Here is a 24,054-nt window from a genome sequence, read left to right on the forward strand (position 1 = left end):
TTTACCTGTTTTGGCCTCATAGAGTTTTGCTGTACGTTGTGTGTCGCCAACTCGAAAAGGAAAACATGTTTATTTTGCAGGATTTTTATCCATTTTCCTAAAAATCCTTACAATAGATATTTCCAGTCTTGTAATTCTTAAATTTAGTTTCAGATGGAGCTGAAATGTTCTGTACAGAATTATGCCTGGGGAAAGTTGGGATCATCAAGTTCGGTGGCAAGATTGCACAAGCAGAACATATCTGAAAAAGTCCCTTATGCAGAGCTTTGGATGGGTACTCATAGATCGGGACCGTCGTTTCTAAAAGAATTGGACATGTCATTATATGATTTCATTGCTCAGAATCCTACTGCGCTTTCACCAGAAGAGATTGAAACTTTCGGAATAGGATTACCGTTTTTATTTAAAGTACTGTCTGTAGCCAAGGCGTTGTCCATCCAGGCACATCCAAACAAGGTAACTGTTTTCTTCATATTAATTAGAGTTAAAAGAAATATTTTGCCCACATATTGGGAGGGACCCTAAGACTTTTCTAAGAAGGACCTCCTTTTACAAAGGGAAAGAGGAAAGTTTAGGTTAAAGTGTACATTTTGAATGACTCCAGCACACTTTGATTTTTTTTTCTTGTAGTAGGCTAGAGATCAGTTGACTAGAACAACAGCAATAAAAACACCATTAGTTTCAAATAAATCAACGTCAAGGTTCTTATTTATTGCAATCATAATGCCGCCAGAGGGACGACCTCCTGTAATTTTTGCAGGACGGACGAAGAACCCGTGTTCCCAAGAAACCTCCAGCTTATGTCTATTAACGCAACTTAATTGGTGCTCTACTATACCCACTATTTCGAATGACTTCTTTCGGCTAAAATTATTTAACTTATCTCTTGCACCATTTACAAAATACACCATGAGTGTAGTGATATAATCATGATTCATAATTTCAAAGGATGCGAATTCGCTGGTTGGTTTAAATACGAGAATAACTACACAAAGGGTAACACTTAAAACAAGAAAAAAAAATCCTAGGCGAGTAGTTAACGCCCGGGACTCGAAATACAGACTTGATGTCAGAGGTTCGAGTCCTGGTGGTGCTGGTTATTTGGTTTGGAATGGGGGTTAATGGTGTGACCCTATAAGCTTCGCCAGAGTCGACCCAGCTCTAAATGGGTACCTGAAGAAATCTGAAGAGAAAGCACGGAAAGTGTCTGATGATTTGCCCCCTACCACGTAATGCACTCTCGGCCGAAGGCATCGAGTCAGGAGATCGGTACCTGCACAACGCAAACCATTATTCAGTATACGGAAAAGTTGTTTTTTCACACCATTTATATTTTGAAAATACAGGTTTGTAAGTCAGGGCCAGTGTGAGGGTCCATAACTGTGGGAAGAGGGAGTATCAATCCCTCCACTACAGAAATGGCACCAGAGAGTGCCACTTTAGGTGCCATATGACATTTTAGGAAGGAGTTTTTAAGAAGAATTGGTAAAACGACGCGTAGACAGAGGCAGTAACTTCTAAGTGACCCATTGGATATTTCCCTGGTATCGAGAGCATCCTGGTATTCGATCTTAAGATATCCTGGCAGCCTTGGCAGAAAAAAGAATTTGAAATAAATACATTATAACCATGCAAAAAAGCGATATTATTGTTTTTAATACAGGGTTGTAGGCCCATTCACTACAGAGAAACTTTTTCAGCACGTAAAATACATTAGCAGTTTTTAGACAATGGCCTAACGCATTCAAGTAATTAATAATTCGTTTTACTTATGAAACAAACTTTATAAACGCATATCAATTCGTTTTTTTTTATTAACACATATGATAACTTGGTTTTTATTTATTAGATGAAAAAATCCCCTGACAAATTAAATATTTTAAAAAAAGCATGAAAAAAAACTGATCGGGAAAGAAAAAACTATCTTAATCTTAGAATAATCACAAAATTGACACTTCCTCATGACAGATGGCATTTGCATCTAGGACCCACGGTGAAAAAAGTGGGGTAGCATAGTAGCAACCCTACTTGGCAGTTTTCATGGACTAAAGAAATTTGTTGGCAGAATTTAGATTTCTGTCAAATTCTTCTATTGGCAGCTTTGGAACTTTTTCCGGACCTGCTGGGGAAAATACCTTCAATCAGTAGGTACGGTCTTATCCGTTGCACTGCCGCAAAGTATTAGATATTTTTGTTTTTCTACAAATCTGTTCACATAGGGATTGTAATTACTGGTGTAGCCACTTCGTAGTCTTCATCAGATTTGAAGATTCATTTATATTAATGGGCAATTCAAAACCTGAAAAATAAATATTTTGATATACCATAGCAATTAGATGAAAAATGAAGATTCAGAGATTTTCTCCAGCAGGTGCGGAAAAAGTTCCAAAGCTACCAGTGGCAAAATTTGACAGAAATCTAAATTCTGCCAAGAAATTTCTCTTGTCCATGGAAACTGCCAAGTAGGTCTGCTACTATGCTACCCCACTTTTTCTACGGTGGGTCCTAGATGCAAATGCCATCTGTCATGAGGAAGTGTCAATTTTGCGATTATTCTAAGATTAAAATAGTTATTTCTTTACCGGTCAGTTTTTTTTCATGGATTTTTTAAAATATTTAATTTGTCAGGGGATTTTTCCCCTGACAAGTTATCGTATGTGCTCATAAAAAAACGAATTGATATATGTTTATAAAATTCGTTTTGTAAGTAAAACGAATTATTGCTTACTTGAATCTATGCTCTTTTGGAAACTTATCTTATACCATATAAAATTTCACATGACATCATCTGTTACTTTGGAACTTAACTACTTCAACTCAACCGCCATTTAGCTCTACCAACATTTATCCCGATGCTAATTTAATTCAACCATGCTAAGTTAACCCCATTTAGCTCAATACCAATTCAACCCAACTCCTGCAACTCAACCCCCACAGTTCAGTTCAGCCCTTCCTGATGTCACTGAACTTTTATTTAATCGAACCCAATTAACTCAACATTATGACTGAAGAAAATATTTTTATTTCAAAAAATTAAAGTATAATCTAATGGAACTGTCTTTATTAGCCCATAGCCTATTTCAAAATTTTCACCTTGTCAGTCTGATGATCTAAATGGAATTTATTTGATCACCTTTTTTAGGAATTGCAATTTGGGTCGTCAAACCAGGAAAAGAGTGGTCCTGGATGGCTTCCTTGAGCCACTCCAGCCAACACAATGTTTTCCGAAATAAAAACTATTAAGTACAAATCCTAAGGACCGGGTTCGAAGGTAAAACGTAAGAACCTGAAAGATTCAACCATCATCCTCGTGTCCATGGAATTAAAATAAAAGGACAGTATGCTAAACATGATCAAAAGTTTTGCCTGTCAAAATCATCGTTTTTATAGGTAAGTAAGGTTAAGATTTTCAGGGTTGTATCTCGTAATTTTGTTTTCTTTTGTCGAGGGTTCAGATACGAAATTTTCTTATGAAACAACGGTCCGAATAAAAGGTCCTGAAATGTTTTTTCCCATCATCGTCATTACCACCCCCACCTGTCCGTTTTTTAAAACAAATATGCTACTGTGAATTTGATCAGTAGTTGAAGATCCACGAAATAGTCACTCTGTTCAGGAAAAGTGTCCTATAAACTGTTTGGTTATATGGGTTGAGTAAAGCTGATTTTTATGTTGATTGTCTTAAATCTTCTTTTATTTTCAGAAACATGCTGAGTTATTGCACCAATTAAAACCTGAGCATTACAAAGATGCCAACCATAAGCCCGAAATGACTGTTCCAATTTTTGGAGACTTTGAGGCACTCTGTGGCTTTCGACCTGTGGAAGAAGTAGCCGAATTTGTTGATAGTATGAAGGTCATATCATTATTACCGTAGCTAGAGGTTATAACTGACATTTTTACTCACTGTACTTTAGTTGTACCAACTCTGACAATCATAATAGCTGCGAAAAAAAAACAATTCGAGAAAATTGTAGGTTACTTAATTAACTTAAACATAATTAGTATAATTAAATTAATGTTTTATAAATTGTCGATTTAAAAAAATGCTAAATATATTTGGATAAGTTTATCTACAAACACGAAGTTATATCACAATCCAGAGCTACTTCTGCGATGGCCAAATAAGAAATTCAAAAGCTCAAGCACTGCCAGAGCGAGTCGAGTGCTAATTACGAGGGCCGAAAACCTAAGCGAGCCATGGGAGAGAACAAAAATCTAACTAATCATGGTAGGAAAATATACCACCTTCTCTTCTACTCCCTTGTATGCAGATATGGGCTTAATCCCTGTGGTTTAGACCGCCTCTGCTATTTTGGTCAGTTTAAAGAAAAAAAAAATGAAATATTGATATAATAAATAAATAATCTTTATTCTTTCCCTTTATCACAATGCAATAACATGGGTATCGTTAAACAAAAAAAAAAAAAATAAGAGAAAAACGCAAAAAGACACAACATAAAGAACACACATGATGAGCTATCACTTTGATTTGAGGATATTGTCGTTGTAGTGCTTCACGTAGTATGGAACGAAGGAGTTTAAAAATCTTGTCGTTGAGTGTGTAGGCGGGCATTCTAACAGTTCTTTTCCCTCTTTAAAAGTTGGACAGCCGTACATGACTATGGGCATTACATAAGTTTTGTAGCACGAAAGAAGGAGTTGTTCTGTCATTCCAAACATTCTGAGATTTGCAAAGGATTTTAGAAGACCAGCTGCTTTTGCTGTGATCTGATTGATGTGATCTCCGAACCTAAGATCGTCACTTAGTGTAATGCCGAGTATTTTGACTGATTTCTTTGTTTGGAGAGGTGCAGATTCGTCAATGCTCTTCTTCTTTAGGAAGTTGACAAACAACACACAGCTTTTCTCGAGACTTAGCTGGAGCTTCACTTGGTCAGCTTGATCCCGAAGCTCTACAACCAGGGGCTCAAGTTGGTCGTGTGTTTGTGAAAGGAATCGTAGTAGACTTATTGAACAATCATCTGCGAACTTGTACCTTTGTTTATGTTGTCTCTATATAAATTATATAGATAACTATTGTCAAATATAAATTTGACACTGCATTAGACCCAATATAAAATATAATATTACGAAAAGAGAAATCACCAATGTAACAGCAAAAACACATTAAAAAAAGGAGACAGAAGGAGAAAAGGAAGACTGTTTTCCTAAATTAGTGATTAATATAGATCAGCACTTGAACGAGGCCTTAACCCTACTCATCCATACAATCACATAGGTCAAACAGCATAGCCATACACAATCAACCATAAAGAATAATCCATGGACTGGCAGTCATGTCGTCAATAAGTATAAGTCGTCATTTACCAAACAATAAAAACAGTAAAGACAAATAATTCAGAGGCAACAACCCAACACAAGGGCTCATCAGGAGAATACACTTGCCTATAGGGTTTCGGCACTTTAAATTCTCTACCCAGTCACGTGTTGTGCCTACCATTTTTTTTTTTGCAAATTTTCCCAAATTGGTGGATCTCAAATTAAGCGGTTCTGTATCTTTAATCACTTAAGAAATTGTGGTAACAACGACCCTGTATTTAATGCAATCATGATGCTTTGGTTTATGCTTAAATACAGTTATCATTTTGATAACTGATAATAATATCATTTTGAAAACTATTTTAGAAACTTTTTAGATATTTTAGTTCAGTCAAGTGTCTCTCCTTACAGAGGTACCATCACTATCTATGCTAATCGGGGATTCAAATGTTTCTTTGCTGAAGGTATCAGCTCCTAACGCAGTAAAAGAATCCTTTTCTACGCTAATGACGTGTCCACCCAATGACGTCAAAGCTGCTTGTGAAGGGTTCCTTCTTAATTCGGATGTTGAAGGTAATTTATATATTATTTTTTTTATTAGTTCTTCTTATTTGGAAGTACAGAAATTTTATTGGCAGAAAATGGTTTTTTTTTCTTAAGTAAATGTAGTGCCGCAACGATGCAGATAGATACATAATATTCAGTCTGCATTTGAATGAAGAAGACCACGATCTTACCCAAACAGCTTGTTTTAGTAAAACTTAACAAAAAGAAGAGTTATTTAATTTTGTAAGACTATTCTGCTCTCTTTGTAAAATTTGTGTTGAAGGTGTGTATTATTCTTTACTTCTTTGTTTTATATAGATCCCTGTTTCTTTTATAAAAGGTTTAAACTTATAATAACTGCTTTGTTTTTTGCTTTGAAAATCAAGCTCGAATCTGTGGAAGACATTTATATTACATAATTCACCTTATCTCAGTTACTTTGAATTAAAATAGCAGCAAAAAACACTGCTTGTCCGTCCATGAGCATATAAAATTTATTCAACTAGGGAAGGTTTTATGGGGGCTCTGTTTAGAGCTCGTAAAACCTATTACACCAATGGTTTACACCAATTAGCTCCACTGATAGTCGAAAAACTTTCGGCGCCAGAAAAGACGCAATTGAGCTCCAACTCGTGCTAATGAGAAAGAGCGAGTATTGGCCATATATATAAATTTAATGTATTTTTTATAGGTTCTACTCAGTTTTCAAGTCAGTCGTCATGAAGAACAGAATTTTGCCTTTTTATACTCTCTATTACCGCATAAACTATGTATATTGGTAATGCAAGCTTCAATTTTTTCCGTGTACTATTTAATTAGGGTATAGAATATTAATTCCCTAAAAAGATACTTTTCGTATAGAAAATTACTTTTATATATTTTACAAATGAATGTATCTACTCTGTATATTTTCTCTGGGGCCCCCTTGCTGTCTCTTCAAGTCATAAACTGTGCTCCAGCCAGGTCCGGATAATAGTCCACCTGCAATATAAGTATCTTAGGGGATTTTTATTTGACAAGTTTTTTTTTCTCTTTTATTTCTTTAAAGATGTGTTTTAATTTTTTATTTCTAAGCCTATCCTTGATATTCTTCTTGAGTTTCAGCCAGGAATTATCGAGCTGTAGACTAATATTGCTTTTAAAAACAATATTGTGGCTTCGCTACTGTCAAATAGGTTAGATGCATTGAATGAGGTAGTGGGGAAAATTTGCTGCCACACTGCTTCTGTTGATAATATCTTATGTATTATTTGTTTAGTAAAGGTCTGCACAAATTATAGTACTTGGGCCACATTTGGCCCCTCTAGACTCACGCTGTGGCCTGTAATGCCTTGTGGAGCTAGTATATTCGTAAACGTGAAAACAATATCCAGTTGGCTCCAAATAAGATTGGGATGGAGGAGGAGCGTGCGTAGCTGGGTTAGCCCTGCAGTGAGTTGTTAGCAGTAGTAGTAATAGTATCCTGATATTGTTTTTGGTAGCCTACATTTTTATTACTATGAATGAAAGCATTATATCATTGTTAGGACTGGGTGGACCACAGACGATAATGAACTTGTCGAATCATTTTCAGGATTGCAGCGGTAGCTAGCAACCAAGTAAGGGACGATCATATTTATATAAACCAATAATCGCTCTTTAATAAGTCATCACTATTTTGGTTACTGTTATTGACTGTTAAAAGTTTTTGGATTCTATGGAGTAACATTTTGGTATTTATTGAAATAATATTTTAAATAGTCATTGAATAATTTAGACGGGAACATTTGTTGCTAAATTTTTAATACAGAATTCTTATGTAAGTTCCTGATACTCTTTTTCCATTTGTATTAATATGTGTTTTCAACTTACTTTCTGAGTAGATGTTTTAGCGGAATGTTCGCTAGGAAAACCTGCCCAAGTACTTTTTTATTGATAAAATCAGAAATTTTTCTTGAAAATGGCTCTTCAAGATAGTTGCAGTGAAGTGCAACAAATATCATCTATCTTTCCCTTCTTTTTGGAGTGTTTTTAAGTGTTTCTCATCTTGTGGAAAAATGTTTAATCTTTTTTTTTATTTTCATGAGATTTTGTATATGAAGGATCTTCATGAGGAAAAGTCTTCATTTTGAATAAAAATGAGTTTTTATTTGATCTAAGAGATAAATTAAGCATGGGACCGGGCCATCAGAAAAGGGACTTTTTTTGAACCGAAAATGTAATTTTTCACGCTAAGTTCCGTTTTAAGAAATAGCAGTAGCATTTTCCATTACAGTTAAACACTGGGTAATAAAAATAAGACTTCCACTACCACTAGGCCAAACCTTAATGATAAAGGATAGTAAAACCCAAGCCAAATAATATTTATAGCTTGAGAAAGGCTGATATATTAGATGTACGATTTCTCGCATTTTATGTGAAACGTTGATCGAAGTATCAAATTAATTTCATCTGTTTTATGAGCTCCAAAAATCATTTCTGGAGAAATCCAAGCCCAGCCTTCTAAATTCTATGGTAAAAATAGCCCTGGGGAATTAGTATAGAAAATGGTAATGAAATTACTACAGAATTGTAGTTAAATGTTTAAAGTTGTCAATCTAATTTTTTGATTTTAAACTCTGACGAAAGTGGATTAAATCAAATAGGATTTAGAAGAATTTGTTGCAACTTGTATCGTCTTTAAAGTTTTCTATCATTTCCTTGACAAGGATTTAATTTTTGTTATGAATAATAAATGTCTTAAATCTTTCAGATCGGCTGATATTCTTAAATCCTATTCTTTCAGAATCCAAAAAAGATGATATTCTTGTTGACTTATTCAAAAGAATTTATAAGGATTTTCCTGATGATGTTGGCTGCTTCTGCATCTATTTTATGAATTTTATTCATCTAAAAGAAGGCGAGGCTATGTTTCTTGGCCCGAATGTCCCACATGCCTACCTTTATGGAGGTAAGTTTTACAAATTTTAGTCGCAGAATTTAATTCCGGTGACAATATTATGCAAAAGCGTCTCCATATTAAACCAAGCAAGAAGAAGAGGAAGACAATATTTTTTTATTTAAGAACAAGGCTCACAAAAACACAAACAACGAGTAGAAACAACAGGGAGTTTTTCTTAAGACACAGGAATCTTAACCCCAAATAAACATTTCGATCCTATACCCAAGGGCTGTCCTCTGCAAGACAAATGAAAATATAAAAGAATCATAAGATCATTAAAACTAAAATCTTGTTTAAACTGTTCTAGAATCCTTAATTTAGGGAAGTTGATCAGAAGGACTTCGTCGCTATTTATTGTTCACAACAATATATATGAAGAGGAAAAAAAAAACAATTACAACTGTATAAAAGAAATCTAACATTAATATATCTACATCATCTTTCGGACAACTCCAAAAATAAAAACAAAGCACACCTTTGACTAAGAACAAGAAGAATATCGGTAAATGATTTTAACCAAAAAAAAAATTCGAATTTCCTCGCAGCAATAATAAAAAGGAAACAAAAAATTGAACCAAGGGAAACAGATGAAAAAAATACTTTTATTATATTTGATTCATTCAAGATTTAGCCATGTGGTCGAATCTACCAAACAGGTTTTAGATATTGAGTCGCTCATCTGTTTACTTGTGGTGATTTTTATTTTATCGTTTAGTAGTTTGTTAAATTATCTTAACATACCTATAGGCTAATTCAGTGATCATTCGCTATTTCGCTTCAAGAAATTAAAATGAGCTAGTCGTTTTGCTAGGTATCAGGATACCCATTTGGGTATCAGATAAATAACCTTTCACCTCTTATCTAATTTAGCCTTCAATTATTCTTTAGATGATTTAATTCCAATCCCTGCAACTCCGTCTAAATGAAATATCGTCTGATGTTTCGTAGCAATTAATTCCATGGCTGATTCAGATCCAACTAAATTCACTTGAAGTTAAATAGTTTGTTACAGTAGAAAGATGACATGTTTTATTTTAAGGATGTTTGGTGAATTGAATACCAAAACTCTATTCAATCCTGACTATTATTTTTTCTTTTTGGTCGTGTTCTCTTGGTCTCCTCGTGAAAAAGAGTAATTGATCGAACCATACGTTCCTTATTTGGTCTGTGAATTAAAAGTGGGTTTCTCTTTATATTACGTGAGTAAGTTTCCCTTACCCCAAGATAGGATGGAGTTTGTCAGTGTTGATTGCTTGAGCTTGGTCGAAGATATTTCCAGACAGAGTGAATATCAGAGTATTTGTCTCTTACGCCAATGTACGGCTGAGCAATTATAGGCTAAAGACTTTGGCTTATAAAAAAAGATTTTACGTTAGCTTTTAGTTATATTACTTATCGTAGGGTACTGTCACAGGTACCCCTAACGTTCATTGGTTTGTTTTTGACCCCCGCATTCCAATAGACTGAATAATACTTGTGTTTGAATATCAAATTTTTCTTTTCTTTTTTTAGATTGTATTGAGTGTATGGCGTGTTCCGACAACGTTGTACGAGCTGGATTAACACCCAAATTTAAAGATGTGGAAGTGCTCTGTGAAATGTTGGATTATGAGAGCAAATCTAAAGGTTCATATTTGGTCCAATGGGAAAGAGAAGATCTGTTTACTGAAGTCTGCAAGCCCCCTGTTCCAGACTTTGCTCTGGCTAGAATAAAAGTAAGTAAAAAAAGAATAGTTTTTGTATCTTAAAAAATTTGCTTTATGGGCTCGAGATACTTTTCTGAAAAAAAAATCATAAATCAGATGAAAATGATTTTGATCGTATCTTTTACATTAAGTAATTACCGTGTTTTTATTTACTTCAAAACAACTTAAAAACTGACAGATAGATAACAAAGCAAAGACCGATTATAAGCCTTTTTTAGCGCAAAGTAATTAATTAAAGACAGCAAACAATTATATAACTCTATGCTTATTAATTTCTTTTTCGGTTGGTTAATTGTGATTCTTTGTCATAATATCTCTAAATTGAAAGACTTCTTGCATTTACAGAAGCCAATTTTGGCCACTGATTTTCTTTAAGCCTCTTTTTGTCAGGTACTATATGGTACTTAGGAGGTGAAATGATTGCCTGGATTCATCCTAGGTCATACAAATGAAACGAGACCCTCTTTTTGAATAGTTGGCAGTTTCATCCAATCTTGGATATTTTCAATTTTCTGTAATAAATCTCAGAGTTTTCTTTTTGTTTGTTTTCTTTTCGTAAAAAGACAAAGTAAGGCTCTCATTAGTCTTACCAGCAGTGGAGCCAATAAATTTTACTATTCAATTCTCTAGAAATCCCAAGTAAGCTCAATTTTCAAATGCTCAACCGCCCGAATGCTCTCGGGAATAGGGTTATACAGAAATTACATAAAAAAAAAACTAGTTTTTTTAACTGAAAGTAAGGAGTGACATTAAAACTTAAAACGAACAGAAATTACTCCGTATATAAAATGGGTTGTCCCCTCCGCAATCCCTCGCTCTTTACGCTAAAGCTTTTGATTGTTTTAAAAAGTCAAACTTTAAAAGAGTCAAACTTTAGCGTAAAGAGCGAGGAATTGCGGAGGGGACAACCCATTTCATATAAAGAGTAATTTCTGTTCGTTTTAAGCTTTAATGTCGCTCCTTACTTTCAGTTAAAAAAACTAGTTTTTTTATGTAATTTCTGAACGTTTTTGAATTAATGCATGTTTGATTTTGGCTCTCCACACATAAATTATTAAAATGAAATTTGCATATTAATTCCTTTTTTGGCTAAATGGCTTTCTCTTAGTTTTGATCAGACGATTTTGAGAAATAAAGGATGGGGAAGGAGGCCTAATTGCCATGCAATTTTTCGGTTACATAAAAAGGCAACTATAAATTTTAATTTTTAACGAATTTTTTTATTAGTAAAAAATATACGTAACTAAAGAATTAGCTTACGTTACAAACTTTTATATTTTTTAATTTTTATAATGTATATGAGGGGGTTTGTACCCTCGACTTTTTATAACATTAAAAAACCTTTGGGTAAAGAAGGAGGCGATGAGGAAGGGACAACCCCTTTCATAAACAGAATAATTTATGATAAATAGGGAGGAGCTTTTTATACGCGCCGATACTATTCTATTGTATCAGATTAACGACGCTTCTTGACTACTTAGATCCCTGCAGTGCATTCCTGCAGCATGATTCGATTTCTGGGTCCCGTATTACCAAACTAAGGTCAAACCCACTGCGCCACCACAGGACAACCGAGGCTATGGTAGCCAAATATTATTGAGTTTAATTATACTTGCTAAATTTACCTACAGTGATATCATCCAATAATAAGCATCGATTTTTTTTTGGTCACACCATCTAGAATGATAATTTGTAGAATAGACAGGTTTAATAAGCCAAATTTGCTGCTTGTGCTATTTTTCTAAGTATGAAAATTAACGGGGTATATTGAATCTTTAAATTAGAAGCTTTAGATCGCCTCATGGGATATCGAGAAAATTGATTGCAAAACAATGTCCCAGATGAAAAGTTAAAAATTGTGAGAGGCAAAAACCAAAATGGTAAACTTTCAACAAGACGACTAAAGGGCCGATTTTGGCAAGGACATTTGCCAAACCGTCTTCGTTGCTACATGATGTCCAGAGAAAAAAAAATGAAACACAGATAATAAGAGAGTTTAATAATAATAACTTAAAATAAAAAAAAAGAAAAGAAAGCGAATAAGCCTCCCTTTTTGCATCTTGCCAGGAAGTTCCAATTTCCGATACATCTTTCCTTGCAACCTTCTCCCGCCCCGTTTGGGAACGACCAGCTTTTTGTTTGACCCTGAATGGTTAGCCAGTCTGAACAGACTTTGGTAGTCTATTGTCCTTCATTCACATAATGTCTCCTAGTCATCTCAACCTATCCGTCATTATAGCCCTAGAAAACTGAATAAAACTACATTTTTTTGCACTACTTATTGTTTGAAATGCATTCAGCCAGACGGGCACCCAAAAAAACGCATAGACAATTCCTCTGGAAAACATCTGACAAATTCTTCTCCTTCTTTCGGAGTGTCCACGTTTCAGAACCATACTTGAGTGCTGTCATCACTCTAGCTTCTAATATTTCAGTCTTGGTTCACGCACTTGGTTAATTTTACTTCTCACGCTGATCTTCCTATTCATTCATAAAAATTTAACTGTGATAAAACAACCTAAGACTTGGCTGTTCTACTTTTAACATCTTTACTGCTTTCACCATCCCTACTAGTAATGCTACCAGGTAAGTGAAGTTATCCACTTGATTGATCCTTTCGTTGCCGAACATCACCTCTTCACCTTCACTTATTCTAGGTCTTAACGACTTAGTCTTCTTAACATTCATTTTTAAACCTATTTTTGCACCATGAACTCTCAAAGCTGCGAAAAAATTATTCATTTTGCGGACTTCTTCATCTAGGACACTCAAATCATCAGGGTAATCTAAGTCTAGGAGACTTTTACTTAACCATTTGATTCAGGGCTCTTTCGATAGCCCAAAAAAGTCTTTAGTTGATTTGGCTTAGACATTGCTTTTGATAGTATTGGATGAAATCATTTTTTGCGAGCTTTTATTTCGTATCATGAACAATTTCAATTTCTCTATTGTCTTGTCTGTTTTAATACGATTATCTAGACTTAGCAAATTGATCTTATGTGTTTAAAAAGTTATAAAAGTGTGACACGTATTAACCTTTTGTTTTTATTTCTTTTTCATTTGCTCAATCACTGGAATGAAAGCTAACACCCTTCTATATATTAAGTATTGTGTATATTTCATTGAGGCGCGGTTAAGCAACAGTCTTATGGGTTAAATTTAGTGAAGGTAGTAAGTATGAGTTCATTTTTATATTAATTGTAATGTAGGAATTTACATTAATTGTATAAAAATAATAGTGTTGTATAAATTATCATATTTTATCAGTTAAGTAAATTTATTATTATGTTCTTTTATTTCATTTTCCAGATAGACAAGATTAATACTGAGTATCAGCTTCTTCCACGAACTGGCAGCATTGTCATCATAATCACTGGTGAAGGTGTTATTGATGAAGGGAAAAATCTGGAACAAGGAACAATATTATTTATACCTGCATTTAAAAAGTTAAAGATTCATTCAAAAAGTGGTTTGTTTCTGGCTTATCAGGCGTTTACTAATGTTCAGTCTGCATAACATTTATTTTTAGGTTCAGAGATCTCATAAACCACATGACCTCCATTGTCCCCTGATTTCTCAAGCTAATGGGGTGGGTTAGAAGCCATAAATTCGAACTTTAGTGTAAAGATCGAGGTATTGACGAGAGGGCGAATCCCCTCATATCCATAATAAGAAATATATGAATATAGAAGTTCGTTATGTAAGTTAGTTTGTAAGTTAAGTATACTTATTACTAATAAAAACGTTCGTAGATAAAATAAAAAGTTCTAGTGGCCTTTTTAAGTAACCAAAAAATTGGAGGTCAACTAGGCCCCCTTACTTAATCCAAAAAATTAGAGCTCATCTAGGCCCTCGTCCCTTTTTTCTCAAAATCGTCTAATAAAAACTTTGAGAATACCATTTAGCCAAAAAAAAATAAAATTAATATGTAAATTTTCTTCTAATTATTCATGTACTGTGAGCCAAAATCAAAAAATCTGCGTTAATTCAAAAACGTTCAGAAATTACATAAAAACGAGTTTTTTCTATTGAAACTAAGGAGCAATTAAAACTTGAAGTGAACAGAAATTATTTCGTGTATGAGGGATTTTGTCCCCTCCTCAATACCTTGCTCTTTACTCTAAAGTATTTTTAGTAATTACAAAAGAGCTATTTATTCTAATTAAACGGCCTTTGTGATTCTGGGGTCATTTTTAGAGAATTGGAACAAAATTCGAACTTTAGTGTAAAGAGCGAGGTACTGACGAGGGGGCGAGCCACCTCATACGTAATAAGAATATACGAATATAGAAGTTCGTTACGTTAGTTAGTTTGTAAATTATGTACATTCACTACTCATAAAAACGCTCGTAAATCGAAATAAAAGTTCTAGTGGCCTTTTACGTAACCAAAAAATTGGTGGGCAACTAGGCCCCCTCCCCTGCAGCTTAATGCAGTTGACCATTGCTATGACATTGCTGATATGTCCTTTTGATTACCTGTATATTATTATACTTCTTGAAATTTTTTATTTTAATGCTCTTAGCCTTTCAAGTGGTTGCAATAGAAGTAGTAGTTGAAGTAGCTGTAGTAAATGTATCACTGATAGTAATATTAGTAGAGGCGTGCACATGTTCCCATTTGATCAGATGATCTTCCCCTATAAGCATTCTCTGAAAGTTCCAACTTAATACCCAAATCAATTGTCGAGATACGCTCTTTTGATAATGTACATGCCAATAGTGTATTTTGATTTAGTTCAAATTTCCCCTAAACACTGTAAATGGAGTAGTGTGGTAATATTAAGACCTATCCGTTCTTGTCTTAGGCATGGAGCAGTCCTATCCCCTTATTTTTTTAATGCTTGTCTTTATTCTGTTTTACCACGTATTAATCCATCATGTTTCTTAAGCCTAACTAATCTTTTGTATATTACATATGCAGATGATTTACTTTTGATCAGGCGCACTAAATCTAGCCTAATTAAGTCGACCCAGCTTGTTTCTAAGTCTTTTGAGGAAATCGGCCTCAAACTTAATCCTAAAAAATGTGAATATTTAGTTTTTAATGCTCAATATCAAAGTAGTGATCTTGCTCGTGGTTCTTTTTCAGTTAAACTCGTTTCTTCAAATTGGTGGCTTGATTTTAGTATTTGTTCATCTTTATCGGCTTTTCGATCTTGTGGGCTTAATGATATTAAAAGTAAACTTAAAATTGGATACGTGAAAATTGTCCCGAACCGAGGCAGATTTTCATGAAAGGCTTTATCCAGACTTTATTCTACATAATGCAATCACACTGTATTGTTTCTTTCCGGTTTGCGCCCGTTTTTTAATCATCAAGATTTACAAGGTATAAGAGTTCTGTATTTTCGTTTTTGCAAATATTTATTGTAGTTGCCGCGTTCTTATAGAAATCGGAAGATTATTAGAAAGTTTTGTGCGACGGATAATATTTGTGTTTATGAAAAACTCTATGCTAGATTAGGTGCTGAGGCCTGTCAACGCTTGGGTCCTTACCACCCTTTGATTAGACTGAAATTGATTGTATTGTCTGTGTTATTTTGTTTTTCTTTCCTTAGCGTTTTTAATTCGCTTAAATTGTCAAAACAAGCGGGTAACAAATAAATTATTATTATTAATGGATTTATTATTAGCAGTAGTAGCGGTTGTGGTTGTAGTAGAAAGGGTGGCACATAAATATTGCCTTTTTGATCATTTCCCTTATCATTTCCTGGAAGATCCAAATTAATATGCTCATTTCTTACTGAATTACGCCCTTTTGACGATTTCTGTACGCATAGCGTGTTTTGATTTAGTTCAGAACTCCCATTAAAATCCTCTGAAAGGCTTATCTGAATGTTCTTCGTCTTTTTAGAAAGTAAAGTTCAAACATACATACCTTTCTCAATAATATATACAATATGTAAACAATGAACGAATTGCCTAACCTACAATTCTTGCCCTGAGGACTTTGCGGAGGCTGACATCCCTTTCACCTTTCAACAATACTAAACAAAATAGCTTTCTAAAAATGTTGATTGGGTGTGTTTTGGAAAATGATAGACTTGGAGGAGGGGGCTCGTTGCCCTCAATTCACTTTTGACTCTTAAAAAGGGAACTAGAACTTCAGACTTCCATTCAAATGAGCCCCACCCAAAGCTTATACAAGTACTCGTTCCATAAAAGCCTTACATGCCCTGGGGCATAACTTAAAACCCTTCCCCTTGGCTCTGGGGGTTTGTGTCCACCCTAGAGGCATTGTTAAATTCTCTTTGAACTATTGTGAACGATTTGTCTATCTCACAATTTCAATCAGATGCGTTTGAGAAAAATAGGGTGTCTTGGGGAAGGATAGTTGCCCCTCCTCAATTTTGACTCTTGAAAGGGAACTAGTTACATTTCTATTCAAATGAAAGTCCTCTGAAGTTGACACGGCCACTCTTTCCATAAAAACCTTATATGCCTCTTGGGCGTAGCTTGCAACCCCTGCCTCCAGACTCTGAGGGCTTGTATCAACCCCAAAGACCTTGTTGTGTTATCTTTGGACTATTTTTTAACAAATGGAAATTTCAAAATCTCTATCGGATGCATTTGGAGAAAATTCAGTGTGGGGTGGCTAGTTACCCTCCAATCTTTTTGACTCTTAATAAGGGCACTAGAACTTCTTATTTCCAATCCGGTGAGACACTTCCGAAGTTTATACGACCACAATTTCCATAAAGACCTTATTTGTTGCCAGTGCATAACTTATAACCATTGTCCTGAGGGCTCTGCGGGGGGGGGGTGTCATTCTCAAAGACATAATTACTAGACCTTTAGAACTAAGCTGAACAAAATGGCTATCTCAAAAGTTTGATTTGATGTGTTTGGGGAAATGATGGGCTTGGGTGGAGGGGCTGGTTTCTCATCAATCACTTCCGACTACTAAAAACACACCAGAACTTTCAGTTTCCAATCGAATGAGCCCCTTTTGAAGTTTCTTCGACAACTCCTTCTGGACGAAGTGCCCAGGTCTAAAAAAAATATATATAATAATAATAAGCTGTACCCACATTGCTCTTTACTTTGGCAGTGCTATTGCGCAGCCTATGATGTGGAAGCTATCATTCACATTTATGCGAATTTTACAATTTTGCCATGACAAAACCATCATAAAATGTCTTATGGTACCAAAATGCAAAACACCAAAATGAAATCTACCTCTGAAATCTCCGTGATAGAAAACCCTTAAAATGATGTGGAAATAATCCCCTTCCTAGTGACCTTTGCAATTGGAAAAAAAGAATTTTGAAAAAAAACTACCAAGTGAAAAAAATTCATTCAAATATAAAATTAGTTCGTTCATGATATAATTTATTTATTTTCATTTCAACGCTAAAAGTAATTACGAAGCAAGTTCTTGGAAATTACATAGAAGTGTTTGACACCGGAACGTGTCTTCTTTTTCTTTCTTTTTTTCTCCCAGCACTGGAACATCGCAGTAGCACGGAAATAGATAACCACCTGAGGTTTTAGAACATTGATCTCAGCAAACAGTTTTGAGACCATAAAACTTTTGTTTCTTCTCAATTTTTCTTCGATTTTCAATTTTCTTTAGGACTTTTCTGTGTTCCTAGACTAAAGACTACATCCTATTAAAATTTAAATCCGACCAGAAGAAAACAACTAATTCTAAAGCTAAGGCCTAGGTTCAATGACCCTCCCTTCTCCCTATTCACACATATTTCAACAAATTCATAATAATATTTGGTCAAGTAAGGGGATAAAAATCAAAATTGGATAAGAACTAGAAAAAAACTGGATAAGATCCTACTTGAATTGACTAATTAACTTTACCATGTGCGAAAACATGCACGCAAGCAGCATCCTGAAACAGAAGCGTTTTCATTGGCTGCCAGTGACGGAAATTAGTTACAATCGGCTCTGCCGGTGAAATCAGTTTGGGTCAAATCAGTTTAGCTTACCCAAACAATATTTAAATTAAATCAATTTTTGATGAAAAACTGCATTTTTGTATTCATGATTATGAATGACGTCGTAACCGTAGGTTATAGCCATATGGCAATGACATAAAAAGTTAAACCAATATCATGATTTATGATGTAATGACGTTAGACTATCAGTATATAATGGCGTCATGCCCTGCAGACTATCGTTCTAAAGAATAACATTAGAATTACGCTACTAGATAGTTTATATATTTCAGGGGGTACACGCAAGGAAAACGTCTTCTTGCTATTGAACTAAATAACAACGTAATTAAAGCAAAAATGTTTCCTGGAGGATAGCTGGAGAGGAAGTTTTTAGTATATATAACGTTTTACGACAGTGTACAAGCTGATGAATGAATCAAAAGAGCAAAAGCAAAATCGTGTTTGCTGCGTTAGCTCCAACCTAGAAAAAGTCGAATACATCCCATAGCAACAACAACAAAAATAGTCAGAAAAAAAAAATGATACATTGTGCCAACATCGTTCTTTACTTAGGCAGACAAGTTTTGCTGCCTACGATTTAGATTTTGTTCCTTGCCGTAACTTAAAGTTCGCTCTTTACTATAATTCAGAGTTGGCTCTTTACTATAATTTAAAGTATGTTGTTTACTATAATTAAATAAAACAACAAGTTTTCAAGTGAAAGTAATGAGCAACATTAAAACTTAAAACGAGCAGAAATTATTCCGTTATATGAAAGGGTATGTCCCCTCCAAAATACTCCCCTCTTTATGTTAAAGTTTGATTCTGTGTAACTCTGCTTTTTAAAGTAATAAAAAGCTTTAGTGTAAAGAGCGATGTATTGTGGAGAGGACAGCTCCTTTTATGTAACGGAATAATTTCTGCTCGTATTTTTGCTCTATATTTGTTTTTATTTAAACTTCTTTTTTATTGAATTTCTGATCGTTTTTCAAATAATGTCAGGAAATCCATGATACACCACATGATAACGACACTACCATGATATTTTTATTTAATTTTTGTCTGGGGGACAGCCCCTCCCATATACGGAATAATTTGTATTTGTTTTAAGTTTTAATGTTGCTCCTTACCTCAAGTTGAATTTTTTGTTCAATTTGTTACGGTCTTTCAAATAATGTCAGGGAATCCCCCCTACTCTTGCAACAATTTCTCCTGGAAAGCTTCCCCACAAACTTTCCCTCCCATGACGAACCGAAAACGAACAGAGATTATAATAAATAACCGAATCAAGCTCAAAACGAGCTGAAATTTACATGAGTAGGGCTGACAACCCCATGCCCTCTCAAGACTAGAACATAATTTGCACTTTACTGGTATTTAAATGAGCTTTCAAGGCATTTTGTTGTATGTAAATATTATGGATCGATGGCTAAAGCGGTCATTTAAACCGCCTGCTGGGGAATCGGAATAAACAAATGAAGGTCCTAATGCCAAGCCAAACTAAGTTTTTTGCATTTGTTTATTATTTTTCGTTGATTGCATTAACAATTGCCTAGCCAAAAGACGAAAAATAAATTATGACAGCCAATTTGGTGTTATTTTTAAAGCTGGTAGCTACATCTTACCTATAATGTACAAAGAATATAATTCCCCATCGTTCAAAATCATAAATAATTAATAGCTTGCATCTAAGCTCTAATTTTAGATTTTTGACGTTTATGGGATAAATTGCAATATGAAATTTAAGCCTCAATTTTGGCAGTTTTCGAAAATCTTGCGTTATGTCTTTTGTAGAATTAATTAAAAAAAAAATAACATCAGCCAAAATTAAAATCTGTAATAATTTCAACTCAAAACGACCAGAAATTACTATTCAGAATAAATTAAACCTCAGACGAACAGAAATTAAAGAAACAAACATACAACAAGTACCATATAAATGAATAAATAAATCTTAAAACCAGTAAAACTTAAATTGAATATGCAAATCAAGCTTAAAACGAAGAAAAAACTTTTACTATTAAAGAATAAATCAAACCCAAAACGAATAGAAATCAAATAAACAACCATACTAAGTAAACATATCACAGCTACTAATATAAATGAATAAATAAATCTTAAAACGAGTATAACTTGAATTGGCTAAATTTAGGGTCTTCCATGATACTGCTTCCAGCATTGTGTTGACGGATCAAATTCAAAAAAAATCTGGTGATTTTTTCTGCTAGTATGCGGACTAGATGACCAAAGAAACAGGATTCGTGCAGTAAGCTACCTAGTGTTTTAACTCGTTTGGAAACGCCGTGATAGAGGAAATGGAGAAGAAGGTATGTAAATTCATCCCTCGATCTTGAAGTGGTGTAAAATGCCTTTATGTTGATGACTATAAAGTTTCTGCAGTATTCTCGATCTTTGAGAAGAAAATTGTTAATTAATTCCTTCAATTACAGACTACCGAATTTACAAATGGGACAGTTCCTTTGTATTCCTTGAATATATATGTACCGTGCAAATATTGAGGGAAAAGATAAACTGTACTTTGATTGGCTAAGCTAAAATACCACAACCCACCGGTGTTATTTGCAAACACGACAGAAATTCTGCTCAGTACATGCTGTCTAATTTTCATAGGTTAACTTAGACCACAAACCGCTGTAGCCTTATGATCACTAATCGAACCGTTCGTGGTAATGCATGTTGCGCAAAGAAATAACACTGCCAATAATACCAAAAACTTACAAAATGATTACAATAACAATCTATGAATCAAAAGAATTGACTGTTCGTGTTGATTATAATTATGTAACATTAAGTGATATTAAACTTTTATGTCAAAAGTTTTGGGATTACGGATTACCAAATTTGCATAATTTTAGAAAAGGAGCGTGATCTTGATGAAAAAGAAAAGTGTAAAATTACATATCTGAGTCTTTTTGAATGCCTCTGTATTTCTGCCCTCTGTATTACTTATATGCAATATCTCAGGCACAGAATAACGTGTTAAGTTGAAAAAATCGAGAAAAATTTGAGTGGTGTGTAAAACTATATCAAAAGGCACTAGGTGCAGGAAGGTTGTCAAAAGGGTGTATCAGCTACATCTCAGTAATGGTGGAGGGTATTAAGTTGAAACTTTCAGAGCTACTAATACTACTCTTACTACTACTACTGCTATAACTGCGACTACTACTTATGCTACTACTGCTACTGCAGCTACTTATGACTATGACTAAGATTATTTGAGACTGCGACTATGACTGCAACGACTTACGACATCCTTTAACTGTGGCTACTTCCAACTGCGAACACTCATGGATGTAACTAATTTTAACTCCACTACTTTTGACAGTGACCGTGACTGCAACTACTTTGCGACTGTGACTGTAAGTACTTCGGTCTGCGACTGGAAACATTTAAATATGTAAAATTGCATATAAAACATAGGCAGTGCCATAGCGCTTCCTAAGTAAGAAGGAAAGTTGGCTCTACGTGTTTTTTTTCTCAGGGGCGAACGTATCGAGCCCATAATAGGTTGGGAGTCATTCGATCGGTAACCGAAAGTTCTAGTACCTTTTAAAAGAGTCAAAAGTGAAGTGAGGATAACAGACCCCTCCAACGCCGCTTTTTGCTTCCCTCCCCCCTAAGACATCTGATAACAATTTTGAGATAGCCGTTATGTTTAAAATTGTTGCTAGCTTCAAAAAATAACCCGGCGGAGATGAAATGCCCATCATAGTGTAAGTTAGGCATGTTGGCCATTGTCTACGTATAGATTCTGATACCTGCAAAGATGGCATGCTTGATTCTGGGTCACGAAAAAGGCTAAGGATATTAACGTGTAACTTAAAGGGGACGATGAGGGGGATATTGAACTGAATCAAAACATACTTTATATGCAGATTGTCAAAAGGGCGTACCAGAAATATCCAAGGAATTGATGAGGGTATTAAGTTGGAATTCTAATGGCTACTTCTATTACTACTACTGCCGCTTTTACTGCTACTATTGAACTACATCAAAAGAATTTAGTCAGCACATAGGTTGTTAAAGAAGCATACATGCATTATCATAGGCACATAAAAGGGCACTTAATCGAAACTTTCAGAAAAATCGAGGGTAATATAATACTAAATCAAAATGCATTCGATGCATGGAGGTTATCAAAGAAGCGTATCGGCAATATTTAGAAATGTCTAAGGCTATTAAGCTGAAAATTTAACTAAGTCCAGAGAGTTTATGTGCATTCAGGTTGTCAGAATGGCATAGTTGCAACATCTCAGCAACAGAATAGGGCATTAAATTGAAACTTTCAGGAAAAGTTGAGAAGAATGTAAAACTAAATAAAAAGGTATTGTATGTATCCAGATTGTCAAAAGGGCAGCTCTACAACATCTCAGGAACATATGAGGGTATACACGAGAACATGTAGAGTGTGCTATTGGGGATGTTTAACCACATAAAAAGACAATCTTTGCATTTAATTTTGTCAAAAGAGAGTATTTACGATGTCTCGTGAAAAGCTATACCCCTGACATTATTCTAGCCTACTTTTCATCCAGTTGCTACCAAAAGCAGACGCAGTAAGCATGAAAGTAAAAAGTCATATGAATGAAGGCATAAGCTCATTGCATTTTTTATAGCAGTATGTGCTTTCTTGCTTGCAGACTGAGTACTCAAGTTTGAATACCCCTGACATTCTTCTTTGATACCTCAGTTCTTCTTTGATCAAGAATGATGTTTTCTGATAGAAAACACACTTTGCTGTGGCGTTATCTCTTTTCTTACTTACAAATGGCACCAGATATTTCATCTGCAACAACTGGATCAATGCAATCGGCCCTGGAGGGGAAAAAAGGACACATCAGTAACACCCATGCGAAACAGTGGCTTCATTTTTTGTTTATGGTAGGGCACTGTAATTCGCCATCTGTGAACAATGGCAATCTTAATGGTATGTTTTTAATTTTGGTCTTCCACCATTTTAGAAGGGTTTCAAGCTCCTCAAAATCCCTGAAAATTTGTTTCCATAACAAACTTTTATTTTTAGTTAAATTTAAATAATTATCTGTTCTGAATTACCTTTAAGTGAAAATTTTTTCCTACTGAAAGAATGTTTGTTGTAATGTACTTTAAAACTTATTGCTATTACTGGATGTGACCGGTTCTTTACTAGGTTGCAGCTATTGCAGCAACCATGAATAACAAACTGCACTATAAGTTAAACTCAGCTTACCTAATTTAGTAGAATAAAATCAGTGTTTATTATTCAATACCACTAAACCGTCCTAACTTGTGAATCCTGCTGGAAGCACCCTCGTTAAGTGGCAAACTAGTTGCGCAAATGCTTCTTAAGGTAAAACTATACAGTAAGTACTTCTTCCCCTTGTCAAAAGGTTTGGAACAAATACACTTTATATTAAATACTGTTTAAATAAAAGCAGTCGGTAGAAATAACCAGAAAGTTGTTAAAATTCACAGTACGCAACCCCCAAACATTTTAGCTTATGATTGCCCCTGTATAAACCTAGCATTTCACCAAAAGGCTAAAGCTAGCCATTGCATACCGTCGTAGTTAGTTCCATGTTCTTCGATTATCCCCGTCTTCCACGTTAGACGAGAATATTATTCGACCATAGTACCATCCTCATCAACAAACATGTATTCTTAACTGCATTTGAAACACCTCACCTCATGTTCCCTTAAAAATG

The 24,054-nt window shown here is 34.7% G+C and overlaps 1 protein-coding gene across 5 annotated transcripts in view; it reads left to right on the plus strand.

Moving 5' to 3' along the window:
* Window positions 1-16,075, plus strand: part of LOC136039909 (mannose-6-phosphate isomerase-like) — a 32,697-nt gene extending 16,622 nt beyond the window's left edge. For all 5 annotated transcript variants that reach the window (XM_065723896.1, XM_065723897.1, XM_065723899.1 and 2 more), the window contains exons 2-7: window positions 148-456; window positions 3,704-3,848; window positions 5,695-5,856; window positions 8,594-8,758; window positions 10,262-10,464; window positions 13,765-16,075. In XM_065723896.1, coding sequence (XP_065579968.1) covers window positions 148-456; window positions 3,704-3,848; window positions 5,695-5,856; window positions 8,594-8,758; window positions 10,262-10,464; window positions 13,765-13,971 — 1,191 coding nt within the window. In that variant the 3' untranslated portion in view covers window positions 13,972-16,075. The remainder of the gene's footprint in view (window positions 1-147; window positions 457-3,703; window positions 3,849-5,694; window positions 5,857-8,593; window positions 8,759-10,261; window positions 10,465-13,764) is intronic.
* Window positions 16,076-24,054: the final 7,979 nt, after the last annotated feature.

The sequence above is a fragment of the Artemia franciscana genome, chromosome 20, assembly GCF_032884065.1.
Source record: "Artemia franciscana chromosome 20, ASM3288406v1, whole genome shotgun sequence".
Taxonomy (NCBI): domain Eukaryota; kingdom Metazoa; phylum Arthropoda; class Branchiopoda; order Anostraca; family Artemiidae; genus Artemia; species Artemia franciscana.